Source organism: Artemia franciscana, chromosome 16 (assembly GCF_032884065.1).
Source record: "Artemia franciscana chromosome 16, ASM3288406v1, whole genome shotgun sequence".
Lineage (NCBI taxonomy): Eukaryota > Metazoa > Arthropoda > Branchiopoda > Anostraca > Artemiidae > Artemia > Artemia franciscana.
The window spans coordinates 25,918,767-25,938,850 of NC_088878.1; the positions used below are offsets into that span (position 1 = coordinate 25,918,767).

A 20,084-nucleotide genomic window follows, 5' to 3' on the forward strand; every position below is an offset into this window, starting at 1 on the left:
TCATTGTTTGAGAAGTTTGATCAAACATTTCTTTGTAACGAACTGCATGTATGGAGTAAGACGGCTCAATAGTAACCGAAATCTCTAAAAACGGAATTTTGATAACAATAGATATGTCAAAAGAATTTACTTTTAATGCAGATTCCAAAGCTATAAATTCATTAAGTTTAATGTTACCTGTCTAAAGCTACGAAGCTGAGAAAATTTGCATGATTTTTGAAAAAGGAGCAAAACATTCCCAAACGGTCAAGCGATCTCAATGAAAGTCCCACCAGCAGTTAATAAATGAAAATAATAAGTAAATTATAATTGATTAATAAGATAAGTTAAAAAATATTAATAATTAAGAAAATATATAATAAATAAACAATTTGAACAATAAATAAAAAAATAACTTATTAATTGAATTAATAAATTGGAGATAATTTTGTTAATAAATAAAAACTTTGCTAAAGTTTAGTCTGAAAATTATGTGAGGGACTGGGGCTAATCAAAACCCGGTTGAAAGAGAGGCCAGAACCACTATTGCAAGAATACCTGACTTTTTGCCTTTTCTACTCCCTCCGCAAGATTTTTTGGAAAGTGCAATTATTGTTTTACGACGAAGTCGCTCACCATGCTGCTTCATTTGATACTTTATTTGCTTCAAGTTAATTTATTTTATTGTCTATTTTGCCCTAATTTTATTTATGTCGGTTCTACCACGAAGAATACTCTGCAGTTTTGCTAGACAAATATGTATCTATTATACACATTGAATAAGGTTTATGTTTGTATTTTTACTGGAGTTGAATGCAATTCAATGCAAAACAAAAAAAATAAATGATATCAAGAACAAGACATTTTGCACATTTTGCCTAGGGGTTACGCGCTAGGATACTGTATGAAGTTTTGGAAACAAAATCAAAGGGACTGGCGTAAAACTAGGAAGTACAGGACCGTCAATTTGGTAAAATTTAGAGGGGGGAGCAAACTGCATTTTTCAAAATATAAAGGGGGTAATTTTGTTAATCTCGTTTAGATTTTTTCTGTGGAAATACCAAAAAGATTGTTTTTTTTTTAATCTGGGGAAAAAACTACAATAATCCACTATATTGTCCCTGTCCCCCCATCGACGTGCCTAAAGTTATAGAATAGGATGTTAGGTTAGAAATGCTATAGGCAGGTCTTTTCATAAAGCTGGAGGCAGTGGTGTCAATTAAAGATTTTTTTTTGTTCCCTTAGATTTCTAAAAACATCGACTTTGGGGTAATTTCAAAAAAAATGTATTGTTTTAATATCTTCGTCGAAAAAAAATAGAAAAAAAATGTCAGATTTGCTGCAGATAGATATTGGAAAATACATTTTTCAGCGGTTGAATTTTAATGGAGTTTAATTCAATTCATTGCTTTACAAAAAAAAACGACATCAAGAGCGAGACTTTTTATACACTTGCCGAGGGACTATTCGCTAGAATACAGACATGAAGTTTTGGAAACATAATCAAAGGGACTGATGTAGAACCAAGTAAAACGGAATCTTCAACTTTCGAAAATGTAGGGGAGGAGTAAAGTCTAGGTGGCTGTTTCTTTTTGTTCTTCAACGTTTTCAGTGAAAATACTAAAAAGTGTTTTTTAAATAGAAATACAAAAAAAAGATATTTTTTGTATAGAGGGTAAAAAGATAACCCGCCCTCTAGTTTGCCCCTACCCCTTCAATTGGCACCCCTGAAGTTGTAGAATCCGATCTCAGGGTTGAGGTACTAGAAAAAAACTTTACATGCCTAGAGGCTATAATTGTATTTAGAGACAGGAGACAAGTCTGCAGGTAGCTTCTAACGAATGAAACAACTCATAACAAGCTTCAGATGATACCCTTGAACCAAAAGGAAGGGGCACAATGCATGATTTGATCTTCCTGGAAGGGGGGGGGAGGCCAAGTTAGGACGAACAAAATACCACGCAACTTAGGACTTGGGAAGAAAATCCTACATAGGGTAGAAAAATGCACTTACGGATTTTTTTCTTTTTTGGGGAAGGGGGGAGTAAAATAAAAATGTTGTATAGTCTTAATGAGAATTACGTAAATTTAAACAATTGTTTAAATTGTATAAATGTAAACAATTGTTTGCTATATGTGAAATTTTAGTCTAGTAAAAAAGAACGAAAATTTGTTGTGTCACAACACTGCTACAAATAAGTTCTTTCTTTCTCTGTAGGATTTGTCTCTGAACAAAGGAGATTCATGATATAAGAAAAAATGATTATATAGACTTCTGCATTAGCATCTTTTTTTCAACTGTCTGGTGGATAGTCCTTCAATTCCGCATGTAACCAGGTCATGTACAAAATGTTTTGAATTTTCTTCTTATAAATGTTTGACCTGGAATCAGCCAAATGCGTGGATTAACTTCAGGAAAAATAGTTCTACAAATTTTCTGTGGATCTTTCTACATGGGCAGTGAAGGCCATGTTATCTCTAAAGGCATAGCTATTACACCTTTCTACTATGCTGAACGAAATGGCAATCTAAACATTTTAATCGAGCGATTTTGGGAAAAAAGGACGTGAGAGTTTAGAGTTTTTATTACTATTGAGCCGGGTCGCTCCTTACTACAGTTCGTTACCACGAACTGTTTGACAATGGTGAAAGTTTGTAACTTGCATCCCCTCCCCCGGAGACTGTGGGAGATTAAGTCTTCCCCAAAGAAATAGTTATAAAGTTTTTGACTACGCTGAACAGAATGGCTATCTTAAAATTTGGATCCGGTGACTTTGGGAAAAAATGAGCGTGGGAGGGGGCCAAGGCACCCTCCGATTTTTTTGTCACTTAAAAAGGGCACTTTTAATTTCCTTTATAATGAACCCTATCGTGACATTCTAGGGCCACTGGGTCAATACGATCACCCCTGGGAAAAAACAAACAAACGAAAAACAAATAACACGCATCCGTGATCTGTTTTAGGCAAAAACTACAAAATTCCACAATTTTGTAAATAAGAGCTTGAAATTTCTTCAGTAGGGTTCTATGATACGCTGAATCTGATGGCTCGTTAAGATTCTATGACTTTTAGTTGGTGTTTTCCCCCAGCGTTTTCCCCCTATTTTCTAAAAAAAGGCAAATTTTCTCAGGCTCGTATCTTTTGATGGGTAAAACTAACTTGGTGGAACTTATATATATTTAAAATCAGCATTAAAATGCGAATCTTTTGATGAAACTATTGGTATCAAAATTCTTGTTTTTTAGAGTTTCGGTTACTATTGAGGTAGGTCGCTCCTTACTACAGTTCGTTATTTCGAGCTGTTTGATACATCGATTTAGCTTCCGTCATGAAACGGATCGCGTTGCATGATTTACCATTCGAAGTTCTCGAGTTATCCCATTCTACAATTACTTTATTCTAATAGCTCCTAGCCTTATTTGACCTCTTAATCTGCTATTCTGAAAGGGAGAAAGGTATTTACATGCTACAGCGACCACACTGTTGTTCTTGATCTGAGTAAAATGGGTTTCTCTGTCTGCATTAGGAGATAATTCGCTTCGTTTCAGTGAGATAAACTGATATGCAGGTATAATTTAATTAAATATTTAATATATAGAATTGGTTATGTTAGGTATTTAATATAATGTGCTCTGGGTGGCCTGCTTCCCACAATTCTCTGTTTTAGTTTCCATAATTTTGTTACTTAAATATTATATTTTCATCGGATTTTGGCATATTTCATTAGGATTAACCTATCTTATCTTCTTGGGTGTGGTCGCTATAACACGTAAGTACTGGGAGAAATATCGCCACTAAAAATTTTTTGATTACATTTAGCAAAGAATGGATTTTTCTAAAGGGGAAATTTTGCTTTAAAGAATTCAGTAACATTAAAATATTTTGGTATTTTGGCATATAAAATATAATGTTAGTCGTGTTAAACTGCCTTTTTGTCCCGTGTGGTATGAAAATAGGCACCGAACGTTCGGTAAAATCAGTTCCACTGGGACTGGGTCACTGGGAGTGCCATCGTTACTGGAAAATTTACGATCATAGTGGGACTTCGGTTTCATTTTAGATGTTGCAACTGCTCTGTGGGAGATTTAGAATGATTATTTAAACTAACATTGTTTAAAAATACTATGGTAGTGGTAATAAAGGGCAGTTCCTTCAACAGCCTCAGCAGCATTAATCCAATATTTCACAGCTAGTATGGTAATCTCGATTGTATTTTATCATGAGCTACCTAACTTATGTGATTCGCTTGTCAACCCAGCCCACATTTAATGGTTTGCACGAAAGGGCTATTTATACTTTGTCATCGATGTATATAATACTTTGTTTGCCTCTGAGTCTTCTGCCTCTCATACCTCTAATGCTACCCCCTAAGCTTCTGACCTTGCATTTGGTTGTGACTCCGTGCTACGGTCCTATATTAAAGCCTCCGAGCTTTCTAGTATGTTCGATTAGTCAGTGTTTGAGCCCTTGATTTAAACATACCATTTTTGAGTGTATCTAATGTCTTACCTTTTGAAAGCTCCTAACCACAAACATTTATCAAAAAGTGTAGTAACAATAGCATGAAAATTGACTTTATTGGCGACAAATTTAACTCTTTCCTATATTGTATAGAACATAACTAATAATCTAACCTAACTCATATATAACATTTGTATTTATTTTGTATGAATGTTCTTTATTACCCATCAAGAAAAAGAAGAGGGTGAAGTACAATAAAAGAAGGAAAAACAAAACAACCATGCCGTAAAGATATACACAAATTACTACTAATACCAAATCTAAAATAGTACGCCCTTCCACGGGTGAGAAGAGACTGGTTACTCAGTTTCTGAAACTGTTCACCCCCCGCCTGAACCGGTTCCACCTCACCAAAATGGTTAACGATGGACCTATCCTTGAACCATCGAAGGGCCTGAAGCAAAAATTTTGCGTACTTAAAATAGCACTTTCGTAACACTCGCCTATCAGATTTAGCAAAAATGTCGCAAAATGGGATCAAATATAGAATGTGCGGGAGAGCCACACTAATATATATTCGAGAAAGGGCTTTCCGTTCCAGATCAAGCTGCGATATAACCATACTAGCATAAGCGATTCTAAGTTTGCGTTCAGCATTCCGAAGTAAAAGCTTTCGTATATAATCGAAAAAGACCCTTAATCGAAGACCCAATCCGGAGACCTAAATACAGTGGTGGGTGCCAAATCACTATTACCTAAACAGACACTATCGGGCACATAACTACCATGTGAGTTAACGAAAAGACTTGGGACTTCGCAGCATTCATGCTTAGTCCTATTTGTAGATATGTATCAGATAGGTTGCCAAAACTCCATTGAAGACTAGCTGTTAACCGGCACGGATTTAACAGATCGTTCGCATAACAAAGCACTGGTGTATACATCCCATATGAAATGCAGCTAATAGGTAGGCCAATCTATGCAGGAAGAGACACGTTGTTGTAGATAATCGGTGATATGATGGCTCCTTGCTTTATTCCGACGAATACTGGAAGCCCACTATTCATAAGTACATTTCTCAACTTCAAATGAACTTTTAGATGCCTATGCATATAAACTAATGGTACAATTACATCAAGACTAACACAGCTATACAACTCCAACATGGCCTGCGAGTGGACAAGGAAACCAAAAGCATTCATAATCAGTGCTGCAACAAGTACTCCAAATTTTTACTTAAGTATCAAGTATTAAGTACTCATTGTTTTTTTACTTAAATACCAAGTAATAAGTACTTTCCAAATTCTTACTTAAGTATCAAATATCAAGTACTTGCCAAAATTGTACTTAAGTATTACTTCAAGTACTACTTCAAGTATTTATTCTTTGTATATATATATATATATATATATATATATATATATATATATATATATATATATATATATATATATATATATATATATATTTATATATATATATATATATATATATATATATATATATATATATATATATATATATATATATATATATATATATATATATATATATATATAAATATATATAAATATATATATATATATATATATATATATATATATATATATATATATATTTATATATATATATATATATATATATATATATATATATATATATATATATATATATATATATATATATATATAAATATATATGTGTATATATATATATATACACACATATATATATATATATATATATATATATATATATATATATATATATATATATATATATATATATATATATGTATATATATATATATATATACTAGCTGTTGGGGTGGCGCTTCGCGCCACCCCAACACCTAGTTGTTGGGGCGCTTCGCGCCCCCCCAAGCCCCCCCGCGCGCGTAAGTCGTTACGCGCCATATTAGTTACGCGCCATTGTAGTTGTGTCCCTGTGTCCCACCTGTGAATATAGATAGATTTATATATGTGTTTCAAACTACGTAAAAATTGCGAATATACAACATTTTTGGCTTTCCCACTACTGGGAGCTTTCCGTTTCCAATTGCCAGCAATTGATCTGAAAATGTTTGACCAGAGTCATCGTTTTGCAATCGGACACGCATATTTGTAGTTAATTTTAATATTTTTACGTGTGCCCATAAATTAGAATTTTTCAGGCAAGCATTCATTTCGTCTGCAGGAGTTAAACTACGTAAAAATTGCGAATATACAACATTCTTGGCTTTCCCATTGTCTGTGCATATACAAAGCCGTATGTACTAATAATGACGTCATATGCAAACGCTCTTTTTACAAACAAACAAACATGCATACTTAACCGCTTCATTTGGTTCCAAAACTGTGTCGATTGACTTGTAAAGGACTGCCTGGTCTTGAATCTTGGTCAGAACAATATTGTTGATTTCGTGGACGTCTATATTTTTGGGTGCGAGAATCGCTCTTTCACTTAGCCATTTATTATTTTTATAATTTTTTAGAATATTCGGAAATACTTTTTCAATCAATTCATTTTTGGACGTCACTAAATTACATAAATCAGCAGGTAGTTGTATACGTCCTGAAATTGAGTATCGTATCATAAATGTCTTTTTGTTCCGACGTTAACTTGGAAATGTTATTTTGTACATACGACAATAGATCACTCGTACTGTAACTTTGTTCACGATCCAATTCTACACATGTCGAAACAGCAGCGATACGGTTAGATGAAGGCATTCCCAAATCCTGAAGAGGTTTGTTTGCCATACGTACGCACAAATCTTCTATAATAACTAAAGTGTAGTTATAAATTTCTGATGTAAAATCAAAAGTCATATCTGACGTCTCTAACTGTTTTTGATGGAGTATATCTACGGACATTTTTGACTTATATTTTCCCCATAACTCTGTAGGAGCTGATGGAGAGCAAGTTGTTAAAATGATGCCAAACAATGCACGAATTTCACTTGGGGTTGACGTTTCGCACGCGTCATTGATGCAGTTATCCCAGTGTTGGTCATTCTCCAATAAATTCAGAGCTTGGCATGCACTACGGTAAGTGTCATGTATAGTACCGTTTACAGTTCTCAAATACTCAAAGGATGTCGGACCGGGTACATTCACCAAAAGCAGGCGTAGAAAGAAGCATTCATGTTGATTGGGGTGACCGGTGTAGAGTCTTCCTATCGTGGTATCTTTGAAGATGGTAGGTTGGCCGTCGACTGACTTACCCTGTTTTCGACGTTCAAATACTTTATTTTTAGTATTCCACGTGTAATACGAAGGCACTTCAGTATACAGCAGTTTTTTTGCAAAAGAATCATTTTTGCAAAGCGAAAAAAAGCTGTTAATTTTGTATCCGGTGGATTCAGGGCTCTTTGTTGCACGTTGGTTTCCGAGAAATAAACACGTTGACCATTCTGTAAATGTACCGCTAAGTGAACAACAGCTGGACTACGTTCATGTATCGGAAATGAAAGAATTCGCCAAACAGCTTCATTACTGCTTATGTATCTTCCAGCCTGATATTGTACGATTTCGTCGAAATCTTAGATTTTGGGCTGCAAGCCAAAAACTGCCATGTCACTGCCTTTGTTGACGTATTTACATATGTATTTGATTGCCTTTACGGAGTTACAGTATTCAACGTTTATGTGTGCATTAAATGTTTTTGATAATAATGGGGAATATGGAACAACCCACTGGTTATCTACTTCGATGGTGGTACCGTTGCCATTGTAGGTTCTTCAGTCATTTTACAATTAGAAATTTCTCTTTCAACGGTCTTCTTACAATTAAAAATTTGTCTTTGAACGATATTCTTAAATACCTGTGTCCTGGTCGTCATTTATATTCTCTGTGTCCCGGTCGTCATTTGTGTCCCGGTATCCCAGTCTGTAATTTCTCTTTGAGTGTCCCGGTTGTTATTTATATTCCCTCTGTCCCGGTCGTCATTTGTGTCCCGGTCTGTAATTTCTCTTTGAGTGTTTTTCTTTTTAGTATTTTTTTAGTTTTTTACATTTTTTCTTTTTTCAGTTTTCTTTTTCTTCTTTATTTTTCAGCTTCACTATGAAATACATATCGCCGAACCTTTGTTTTTTTAACTAAAATCTGGTAGGCATTGATGACCTTATCCAAGTCAAAATCCCAAACCCAATCATCATCGCTATCATTTTCAGTTTTGATATGTTTTGACTCTCGCTGTCCAGGTGGATCTTCATCTAACTGCGCGGTTTTGCGTTCTTTACCCTCAAGCCTGTTTCCTTGCTGTTCTTTTGATTCCTCGGCACGTATTCTTTTCTGACTTTCTCTATCAGCAGCAAGTTTTTTGGCATAGACTCTTTGAGCATCTTCATCGGCTTTTGCCATGGTAAGTTCATCAGTCATTGTAAACTTAAACATTAATAGATTTCTACGTGAACTTATGTCTTAAATATCTTGAATGACGTCACCGTCAAAGCAAAAATGACGACAACTAATTTCATGACGTCAGCCGACACAGAAACATGACGTCACCTGATCCACATATCCACAGACAGACAACTTATTTTTATATATGGACAATTATATGTTGCATGTTCAAGAGTCAGTAAACCTGACAATCTATTTATATGACACAGGGACACAACTACAATGGCGCGTAACTAATATGGCGCGTAACGACTTACGCGCGCGGGGGGGCTTGGGGGGCGCGAAGCGCCCCACCAACTAGATGTTGGGGTGGCGCGAAACGCCACCCCAACAGCTAGTATAATATATATTTATATATATGGCACTTGTGACGAGGTCGGAAGAGCCAAAAGCTCATATTGCATGAGCTCTAGCAAAATTATAAGAATCAGTAGATTAATTTAAAAGAAAAATTAGAGACTTAATGCTGGTCGGCATTTAAAATAAGAGCTCTGAGACACAAGGTCCTTTTAAATATCAAAATTCATTAAGATCCAATCACCCACTCGCAAGTTAAAAATACCTCGTTTTTCTAATTTTTCCTCTCCCTTCAATCCCCCCCCCCAGATGTTTGAATCGGGGAAATCAACTTTATCAAATCAATGTGTGCAGGTCCCTGACACGCCTACCAATTTTATTGTCTTAGCACGTCCAGAAGTACCGAACTCGCCAAAGAACTGGACCCCCTAACTACCCCAAAGAGAGTGGATCCAGTCCGGTTTCGTCAATCACGTATCTACGACATTTGCTTATTCTACCCACCAAGCTTCATCCTGATCTCTCCACTGTGTTTTCCAAGATTTCCGGTTTCCCCCTCCAACTCTCCCCCAATGTCATCAGAACTGGTCGGGGTTTAAAATAAGAGTTCTGAGAGATGAATTCCTTCTTAATATCAAATTCAAGAATACCTCACGAACGGTCACCCGCTCTTAAGTTAAAAATTCCTCAATTTTTTTATGTTTCGAATTAACACCCCTTCCAACTCCCCCAAAGAGAGCGAATCCATCCCGGTTATGTCAATCACGTATCTAGGACTTGTGCTTATTCATCCCACCAAGTTTCATCCTGATCACTCCACTCTAAGTGTTTTCCAAGATCCCCCCCCCCAAATCCCCCCAATGACACTGGTATTTAATACATGAGATCTGTGTTACGAGGTCCTTCTTATATGAAATTTCATCCGATGAAATTCAAAATCCGATTACTCCTTCGTAAGTTAAAAGTACCTCATTTTTTCTAACTTTTCAGGATTAACCCTTCCCCCTAACTCCCCAAAAGAGAGTGAATTCGTTCTGTTTATATCAATCACGTATCTAGGACTTGTGCTTATTTTTCCCACTAAGTTTCATCCAATCCCTCCATTCTAAGCATTCTCCAAGATTTTAGGTTTCCCCCTCCAATGTCACCTGATCCGGTCGGAATTCAAAGTAAGAGCTCTGAGACATGATATCCATCTAAATATCAAATTTAATTAAGATCCGATCTAATTTTTCCAAATTAACCGTCCTCCCACTCCCCACAGATGGTCGAATCGGGGAAACAACTATTTCAAATTTAATCTAGTCTGGACCCTGATACGCCTGCCAAATTTCATCGTCCTAGCTTATCTGGAAGTGCCTAAACTAGCAAGACCGGAACTGACAGACCGACAGACCTACAGAATTTACGATCACTGTATATCACTTGGTAAATACCAAGAGCCATACAAAGTAATTTTTCTCTGGGGACGGAATATTTGGTTGAAGATTGGCTTCAGTATGACTTATTTTGGAAAAGGGTTATTTCCAGGCTTTGGGCAAGCCATGGGTGGAAGTAGTTATAGGTCCTACTAAACTGAAGGAAAACTCGACCTTCTTAAAACTTGAAACCTCAGATCAGGTTTCAAGTTGACTTGAAGCCTCAGATCAGGGCTCATTTCAAGTTCCGGTAACACAAACCCTATCTCAAATAGGGCGAGAGAGAGAGGGTTTCAGGTCTTAAGAAAGTTGAGTTTTCCTTTAATTTAGTAGGGCCTATAACTTACGAATGGAGTGACAAATCTGAAGTCAGATTCGTCTGAATACCTTAATTTGCTGAAACGAATTTGACAAAATACCACTGCATTGGATCCTGATAGAATTACCTAGACTTGTTTATTGCAGACAACATTTAGATGGTCAAAGATTCATAGCTTCAGTAGTTTTACCAATAATATGGTCCTGAAGAGAATGAAATGGTAGAAACCTGGTTCAGTTGACGAGATGACAAAACTTAAACACGAATGTTAGAAATATAAGCCCAAATGGACTATAGTATGCAACATTTAGCACAAAACAAGGGATTTTAGCTCACTGTCGACCAGTGAACTGCGAAATAATTTTAATTTTCTTTGTTATATAACTTTTAAACAAAAATCAAACCAAGTGTTAATAATACTATAATTTTTTTTTGTCAAAAACTAATACCTTGTTTCATATCCAAAATAGGGCATGGAGGTATATCTGAGTTTACTCTAAATCTAAAGGGTGATGTTTTCTTGTACATTGCCAAAGCACAGACACACAAAAGCTATATCTGAGTTTTCTCTAAATCTAAAGGTGATGTTTTCTTGTACATTGCCGAAGCACACACACACAAAATTTTCGTGTCAAAGGTAAAGTATTTGAAAAACAAGTACATTAAAAGTATCTTAAGTAATAAGTATTTCGTAATCTTACTTAAGTACCAAGTAATAAGTACACCCTAGAGTTTTTACTTAAGTACAAGTACAAGTAATGGAAAATTTTACTTAAGTAGTACTTCAAGTAAAAGTACTTCAAGTAAGTGACAGCACTGTTCATAATATCGTGTACTCCGAGAGCCAGAACCAGAGTGCTCCCAGATGCTTCTGTATCTCTGAATATATTACAGAGACTTCTAAGGACATAGAAGCAACCTAAACCTGGCTGGAACCCGAACAAATGGTGTCATAATACACTTTTCTTTTAAGTGGTCAATAATCAGAAGCTCAAATATCTTTGCGAAAATGCCTGACGTAGTCACTGGCCTATATGACGTACATGGTGATTTATGTTTATTCCTTTTGAGAATTGGGCTAATCACTCCAATGCATACAGTGTCCGGAACGACACCAACGTTAAAAAGCATTTGAAAAAGTAATGCAAGGTGGTTATAGAGGAGGTCATTTGCGGCAATAAATGCTCAGCACAAATACTGTTGGCGCCAGCCGAGTGTGGTGTTTTTTTTATGAATACTGCGTTGTTTGACCTTGTTTGACTTACATTAGATTATTATTATTCCTTAATACGTGTTACACATGTAAGATCACATAAAAAGTAGAGTGTGTGGGGGAGGGGCACAATTCACAATGCCCAACTTCGTCAAGACGCTATAAAGCAAGCTATTTATATGAAAAGCTAAAAAAGTGTATTCAAAACATCACAAATATCACGGAGCTAGTCGATTCCAAGTATAAGTAAAATTCATCAAGCTATTGTGTATATGCATCTTTTTTAAGTCTTAACAAGTCGGACAAAAAGTTTGTGGGGGACCCCCCCCCCCCGCAAAAACTTTATTCCAAATGACGAATAAAGTTTTATTCCAAATGAGTCATAATTCCAAAATGAGGCTCTTTTAAGGTTGTTCCGCATAATCGGAGGTGATACTGAGGTGGGGCCACACAGTTTCAGTTAACTGGTATACATCTCGGAGGACCATGTGTGCCACAAAGTTCCACCACACATGGCACGGCTCCCTTAACGCTAAGTATCGTTACACCACGCTTGGCAAATTTTGGCCACGCTTGCCGCCTGGCGTACGTGATTTCTGAAAGTTAGCACCCTCTCGTTTGATATAAATGCTGCAGTTCGTCAAGGGTTTGTGGAATACTGTTCCTAATCATTAGCGGATCTAGAGTTTCGTGATAGCGGAAGGGGGCTGAGTAGAACATCAATGACTTAGAACTAAGATCATTATATCAATATAGCTACGATTGAATTTCGGCTATCCTTTCTTTCTGCACAGATTTGTGTAGCTAAACCAAAATATTGTAATATTAAGGTCTATTCGAAGTAAGGAAGGAGGACTCTTGGTAGTTGACAGATTAATATAAATGTAAGTAAGAACTATTCAAAATTATGCTTCAGCCAAACTAAGCGATTGGGTGACCACTTTTCCCGGTTATATTATGTAAACCTCTACGTAGACGAATAGAAGGGTTTAATACTCCGACAGATCGAAAGGACTTTACTGATTAAGGTAATATATATATATATGGATAAAGGTAATAATAATTTTGCCATAATTTGTCAGAAGCTGTATTGTGATATCTTAAAAAGGGAGTTATGCACAACTAATGTTTACGAAAAGGTAAATATAGAGGATGAGAATTTAATTGAAGGGACTGAAGAAATACTTTTTAAAAATTTTAATATTAAAATAAATGACAATGATAAAAAGTTCCCTTTCCTATATTGGACTGTAAAATTTCATAAGAATCTCCCTAAACCACGGTTTATTGCTGGAGCGGCTAAATGTCCAACCCGCATTGCTGCTACTGACCTTTCTTTAATTTTAAAGGAAATTGTAAATAAACTTAAAACCTATTGTTCTGGTATTAAAAAATTTTCGAATTTTAATCCATATTGGAGTGTTAATAATTCACTGCAGGTGATAGATTCTTTAACAATGGTTTCAGCTAAAAGAATTGAGTCTTTCGATTTTGCGACAATGTATACTAATTTATCACTTAATGTAATGTTTGATAATTTAAAAACTGTTATCAAGAAATCTTTCCTCTTATCTAGTAAAAGGTTCTTAAAAATAGATATTTATAATAAAAAAGCTATATCGACAAATTGCTTTAATACTACAGTTAACTTGAGATGTTACAGCTTGGATATGATTTTTGAGTTATTGGAATTTGTTTTATACAATACTTATATAAGATTTGGGGGTGATTTTTACAAGCAAATTGTGGGAATTCCCATGGGGGGGAATGCCAGCCCATTTATAGCTGACTTGTTTTTAAGTTAACTAGAATATAAATATATGATGGATAAGAATAATCCAATTAATTTAAAACATGCTTTGTCAAATAATAAAAGATATTTAGATGATATTTTGGTCTTAAATTGTAAGGATTTCATTGATATTTCTAAAAATATATATCCATCAGAGCTTATTCTTGAGCCTAGTCATGGCGCTGGTCATGAAGATCATTTCTTAGATTTAAATATTAATATTTGTGATAATAATAAATTAAGTTTTAAAATGTATAATAAAACGGATGTGATTTGATTTTGAAGTGATTAGTTTCCCATTCCCTGAAAGTAATATACACTCAAATATCACATATTCAGCGTTTTTCTCACAGTTACTTCGCTATGCAAGGATTTGTAGTAATTATATTGATTTTAAAAATAGATGTTAAATCTTAAGCCAAAAATTGATATCAAGAGGTTTTTCTGCAAATAAATTAACTTGTCAATTTAAAAAATTTAGTTTTCATTATAACGAACTTTTAAATAAATATCAAAAGAATTATCTAGAAATACTTAAAGAAATTTTCAACTATTTTGGGAGGTTCGAGAAATGTTGTCGCAGCGCCATTTATTTTGAATTGTGTTTCTAATTGAGCGGATTTTCTTAAAAATTAGCCACATGGTAAAGATGAATTCTATAATTGTTTAGTTCATTCAGGTTTTTTGCAATGTATTAATATTTGTGATTTGGTAGAATTTATAATATTTAGTTTACCTATTGTTTCTAAAGGGAGGGATATATTAACAGGATAAGATTGTTTTGGTTTTACTTGGTTGTTTTACATTTGCTGGTTTTTTTTCTTTCATAGGCATGTATTTTGGGGGTGATACCTGACGCGGGGATGCCATGGATATTCTGTGGTAGCCACAACACTGTGCTGGGTAGAGAATTTAGAGTGGCGAAACCCTATACAGGCCAGTGTATTCTCCTGATGAGCCCTTTTGCTGGGTGTTGCCTCTGAATTATTTGTCTATATTATTTTTTCTATTGTTTGGTAAATGACGACTTATACTTATTGAAGACATGACTGCCTGTCCATGGATTATTCTTTATGGTTGATTGTGTGTGGCTATGCTGTTTGACCTATGTGATTGTATGGATGAGTAGGATTAAGGCCTCGTTCAAGTGCTGGTCTATATTAATCACTAATTTAGGAAAACAGTCTTCCTTTTCTCCTTCTGTCTCTCTTTTTTTTGTGTGTGTGTTTGTGCTGTTGCACTGGTGATTTCTCTTTTCATGATATATATATATATATATATATATATATATATATATATATATATATATATATATATATATATATATATATATATATATATATATATATATATATATATATATATATATATATATATATATATATATATATATATATTTCCTTGTTTGGTTCTAGAAAAGCAATCTATAAAAATCCATCATTAGGTATATAGGAGAAGCTTTAGCTTCCCTCTCTTGAATTATAATTGTCCCGAATTTCTTGGTGCTTATTATTCAAATTATCAAATAATTTTTTTTTCCAATTACTGGCCACCTCTAAAAAAAACCACGGCCGTGACTGTCTCCCCATAAAAATTTCATCCCGTACACACGTTCGTAAATAATAGCCTGTATTATAGTCATGAATAGCACTCTTCTAATTGAACATGTTTAGTAATAATACATTAGCACAGAGGTCTAAAAATATCACTTTCACCAGGCCTCACCCCTTTGCCATAATAGGTACTGAAGCAGAATCATCCCTTTGCCTTAATGTTTGTCAATATTTAAACAGTCTCACCTCACTCTTAAAAAAAAAAAAAAAAAAAAAATTCGCATGCTGACCAATTGTCTGCGTTGCGCAGGTACCGATCTCCTGATTCGATGCCTTCGATCGGTAGTGCAATGCTTGACTGGGGGTAAATCATCCAATAACTCCCGTGCCCCTTGATTTCTCCAGGTGCTCACTATGAGCTGGGTCAACTCAGGCTGAGCTTACAGAGTCACAAAATTAACCCCGGTTACAAATCAAATAACTAGTGACACCAGGACTCGAACCCCTGTTCTAAGAATCTCAAGTCCAAGTCCATTTTTTCTACAAACACGTATTTTTTAAGGTCAAATCTAAATTTTCATTTATCTCAACAGGTTTATTTAATAAATTCTCCAGTTGGTTCATCTTATCCTACTAAATATGTTTTGAGACGTTTACGGTCTTTGTATAAGTTTTTCGTTGCGTTTCGTTATGTTTTCTGTACGTTTTATTTTGTCGAACATAAATACTTTCGTTTTATTCCTTCGATTCGGGCCAGTTCAAAAGGTTTGCTCTTTCTCTTTAGCACTGAAAGAGGGTTAACGGAAGTTTTTGCCCAAATATTCTTTATATCTTGTCATTTTATTCATTGGCTGAAAATCAATTTCGTTTGGTTTTGACTTTTCTTAAGATTAATTCTAAATTTTTTTTCCTCAAAACAAGTTTTTCAAAGAAAAGTAAAGAGCTCCATTAAACTAAATAAGAGCAGAAAAAAAGAATCTTCAAAGCATAAATCTTCTACAAATCACCATCAATAAATAAATGAAACCTTACCCTAAAGATTACCCTAAATAAATAAATGAAACCTTACCCTAAAGATATCAGATTTCTGCTACAATTCCACTAACATCTACTATTTGTTTTATGATTTCCCGTTTTATAAAGTTGTGTCTCACTCCTATATGCACACCACTTTCAGGGCTCTAAGGTCTTACGTACAAGCCTTGTTGGGATTTCGGAAATTAACATTAATATCGAAACAAGCTTAGAACTAGATCAAGCTACTTCATTAGAGGTCAATTTAATAAGAAAGCATTACCCCCAAACTGATTACCCCCAACATATTACTCTAACATTATTGATAGTTCAAGAGTGGGGAGCTTTTTACGAATACAGGGGGTAACTTTAGGGGAGGGGAAGAGGAGGGAAATTATTGCCACTCGGAATTTTGAAAATACGTGTTTTAATTATGAAGTACTCTTTTTTAGTGTGTTAAAAGTATAATATGAAAATATGATCTCCCATAGATTTTGTGAAATTGTATCCTGATACTCTGAACTTTTTAGTCATAAAATAAGCAATTAATATTGCATTATTAATGCTTTCCCACCCTAAAAAAGACTTAGCAGCTTCCTTATTCATCATGAGCCCTACTCCTTGTCTATGTACCCCATCCTTTCTACACACCTGGCAGTAAAAAAAACCTATAACCTATATCACCCAATTTCATGCTTCATACTCCTGGGATTAAATAAAAAAAAAAACAAGTTTTTCTAGCTGAAAGTAAGAAGCGACATTAAAACTTAAAACGAACTGAAATTACTTCGTCAATGAAAGGGGCTGCTTTCTCATCAACGCCCCGCTGTTTACGCAAAAGTTTGACTCTTTCTGTCAACTCTACTTTAACAGTAAAAAAAAACTTTAGTGTAAAGAGCGGGGCGTTGATGAGGAAGTAGCCCCTTTCATATACGAAGTAATTTCTGTCGTTTTAAGTTTCAATGTCGCTCCTTACTTTCAGTTAAGAAAACTTGTTTTTTTTTATTTAATTTCTGAACGTTTTTGAATCAATCCATGTTTTGATTTTGGCTCTCCGAAGATGAATAATTAATACAAAATTTGAAAATTTATTGTTTTGGCTAAATGGCTTTCTCATAGTTTTGATCGAATAATTATGAGAAAAAAAGAGAGGGGGAGGAGGCCTAATTGCCCTCCGATTTCTTGGTTACTTAGAAAGGCAACTAGAACTTTTAATTTTTTACGAATGTTTTTATCAGTAAAAGATATACGTAACTTACAAAATAGCTTACTTAACGAACTTTTGTATTCTCATGTTTTTATCACGGATATGAGGGGGTTCACCCCCCCCCCCCGTCAGTACCTCGCTCTTTACACTAAAGCTTAAATTTTGTCCCAATTCCTTAAGAATGACCCCTGAATCACAAAAGCCGTAGAATAAATAGTTGAAATTACTAAAAATACTTTAGCGTAAAGAGCGAGGTATTAGGAGGAGGTGAGCCCCTCATACGCGTAATAAAATCTGTTCGTTTTAAGTTTTAATGCTGTTCCTTACTTCCAGTTGAAAAAACTTTTTCATATTTATTTTTTCATTGTTTTTTTTGGATAATGCTAGAAAATCCTGCGCTCCCTTCATGGAAATTTTCTTCCCCAATGACAAATTCCTCGATGGAAGGTTCCCACAACATATCCCCCTCTTCTCAAATCCTCCCCAACCAAAAAATCCCCCTGAAAACGTCTGTACACTTCTGTACATAACCATTACTTAGAATGAGACCTCTTGAAACATTCTAGGACCACTGGGTCTATGCGATCACTCGTGGGAAAAAAAAACAAAACAAAAAAAAACAACAAATAAACACACATCTGTGACCTGCCTTCTGGCAAAAAAATAAAAAATTCCACATTTTTGTATATGGGAGCTTGAAACTTCTACAATAGGGTTCTCTCATACGCCGAATCTGATGGTGTGATTTTCGTTAAGATTCTATGACTTTTAAGAGGTGTTTTCCCCTATTTTCTAAAATAAGGCAAATTTTCTCAGGCTCCTAACTTTTGATGGGTAAGACTAAACTTGATGAAACTTATATATTTAAAATCAGCATTAAAATGCAATTCTTTTGATGTAGATATTGGTATCAAAATTCAATTTTTTTTTTAGTTTTGGTTACTATTGAGCCGTGTCGCTCCTTACTACAGTTCGTTCCACGAAATGTTTGATACTACCTTTCGAAATAACATACCCGTCTTATTTTGCACGTTTTAACGTGCTGGAGGAGCTCTCAAATAAAATTTAGAAGGATTGCCTTGGTCTCCCGTACCTCTCTAATGTTCGAAGCTCGGTTTTTACAAACATTTTAAACATTAGAGGGGTGTGGAGGATCAAGACAATTTCCCTATATTTAATTGATGAGCGTTACCCGCACGGTAAAAACGCGCAATACAACACCAGTAGGGTTCTTGGAAAGGTATTATCGTGGTTAAGACGCTCTAAAGTTCATATGTTGAAAATAATATTAATAGGTAGTAGCTTTCACTATGACACGAAATATAAGCAGACACGTAATATAAGTTCACTAATACACGAAATATAAAGTAGAATAAGCAAGTCAATGAATAAATCAACCGCAATGGCTGATCAAAAGCTAAGGAATAGCTTGTGAGACAAAATTAGGAAAAAAATATTTTATGACTTTCTCTTGAAATTTTCTTAGACGACATGGGCTTCTATGTTGCCTTTCTAGTGTTTTAGAACAGGTTATAAAACGTCATGGAAGTTCATGATAAAAAAAATACGGATATTTTAAATATATCTAAAACAAATAATGCCATTGCAAAGCAACGTGGTAACAAAATGTTTTAATTAGCGTATTCCACTATGCTCATAGTTTATTAGATTGGGTAGAAAAGTTTGTTATTTCGTCCTTCATTTTGCTTTTTGAAAGCACTTATCACTTAAAGTAAATCTTTGTCAAATAACTGCACATAACACGTACGTTTGTTATTGTTTCTAATCCATCACGACTTCGACTACATTTTAATTTAGGCCTTATATGTAACTCTGAAGGTTTTGAAACGCAATATAAAACATTTGTTTGAAAACGAATCCTGAATAATCTCCACTTAAAAAGTATCAAATAAAACAAGAACTTTTCTATTGAAGAAAAGTTCTTTGAGCTGTAATTAGTATGGTTTTACATAAAAAACCTTATAATGGTTTTACATAAAAAATACATAAAAAGGATAAAAACCTTTTTGAGATCACCCCCTCCCTGAAAAATCATGTGCAGGCGTGTCAGTTCTTTGCAAATACTCCTGCTGTAAACCCATGATCCTCCGTCTTGTTTTTTGCCGCTCAAAACTTGAAAAAAAAAATAATTATACTGACTTCAGGATTTTGCACATATAAAGGTCCTGTTCAAGAGGACAGTGTCGGTATGAGGCATTCTAGGTCTCCAAGTTATGCAAAATCAAAAGTAACAACTTCATAATATTTATCTTATGAAGAGACTAGTATTGTACCGTATATAGAAACTCACAGAGATAGGAGTGATTCCTCGATAGCATCCTTTCGAATTATTTCCATTTTATAATTTTTCCATATTTTCTTATCTAGTTATCAGATAAAACTCTTGTATCAGGGTTTAAATAC

At 34.7% G+C, this 20,084-nt stretch overlaps 1 protein-coding gene across 1 annotated transcript in view; it reads left to right on the forward strand.

The window, feature by feature from the left end:
• The window catches only part of LOC136037278 (uncharacterized), a 123,683-nt gene that overhangs the window by 92,660 nt on the left and 10,939 nt on the right, over nucleotides 1-20,084 (forward strand). The window contains exon 5 of the mRNA XM_065719915.1: nucleotides 584-606. Within this exon, the coding sequence (XP_065575987.1) occupies nucleotides 584-606 (23 nt within the window). The remainder of the gene's footprint in view (nucleotides 1-583; nucleotides 607-20,084) is intronic.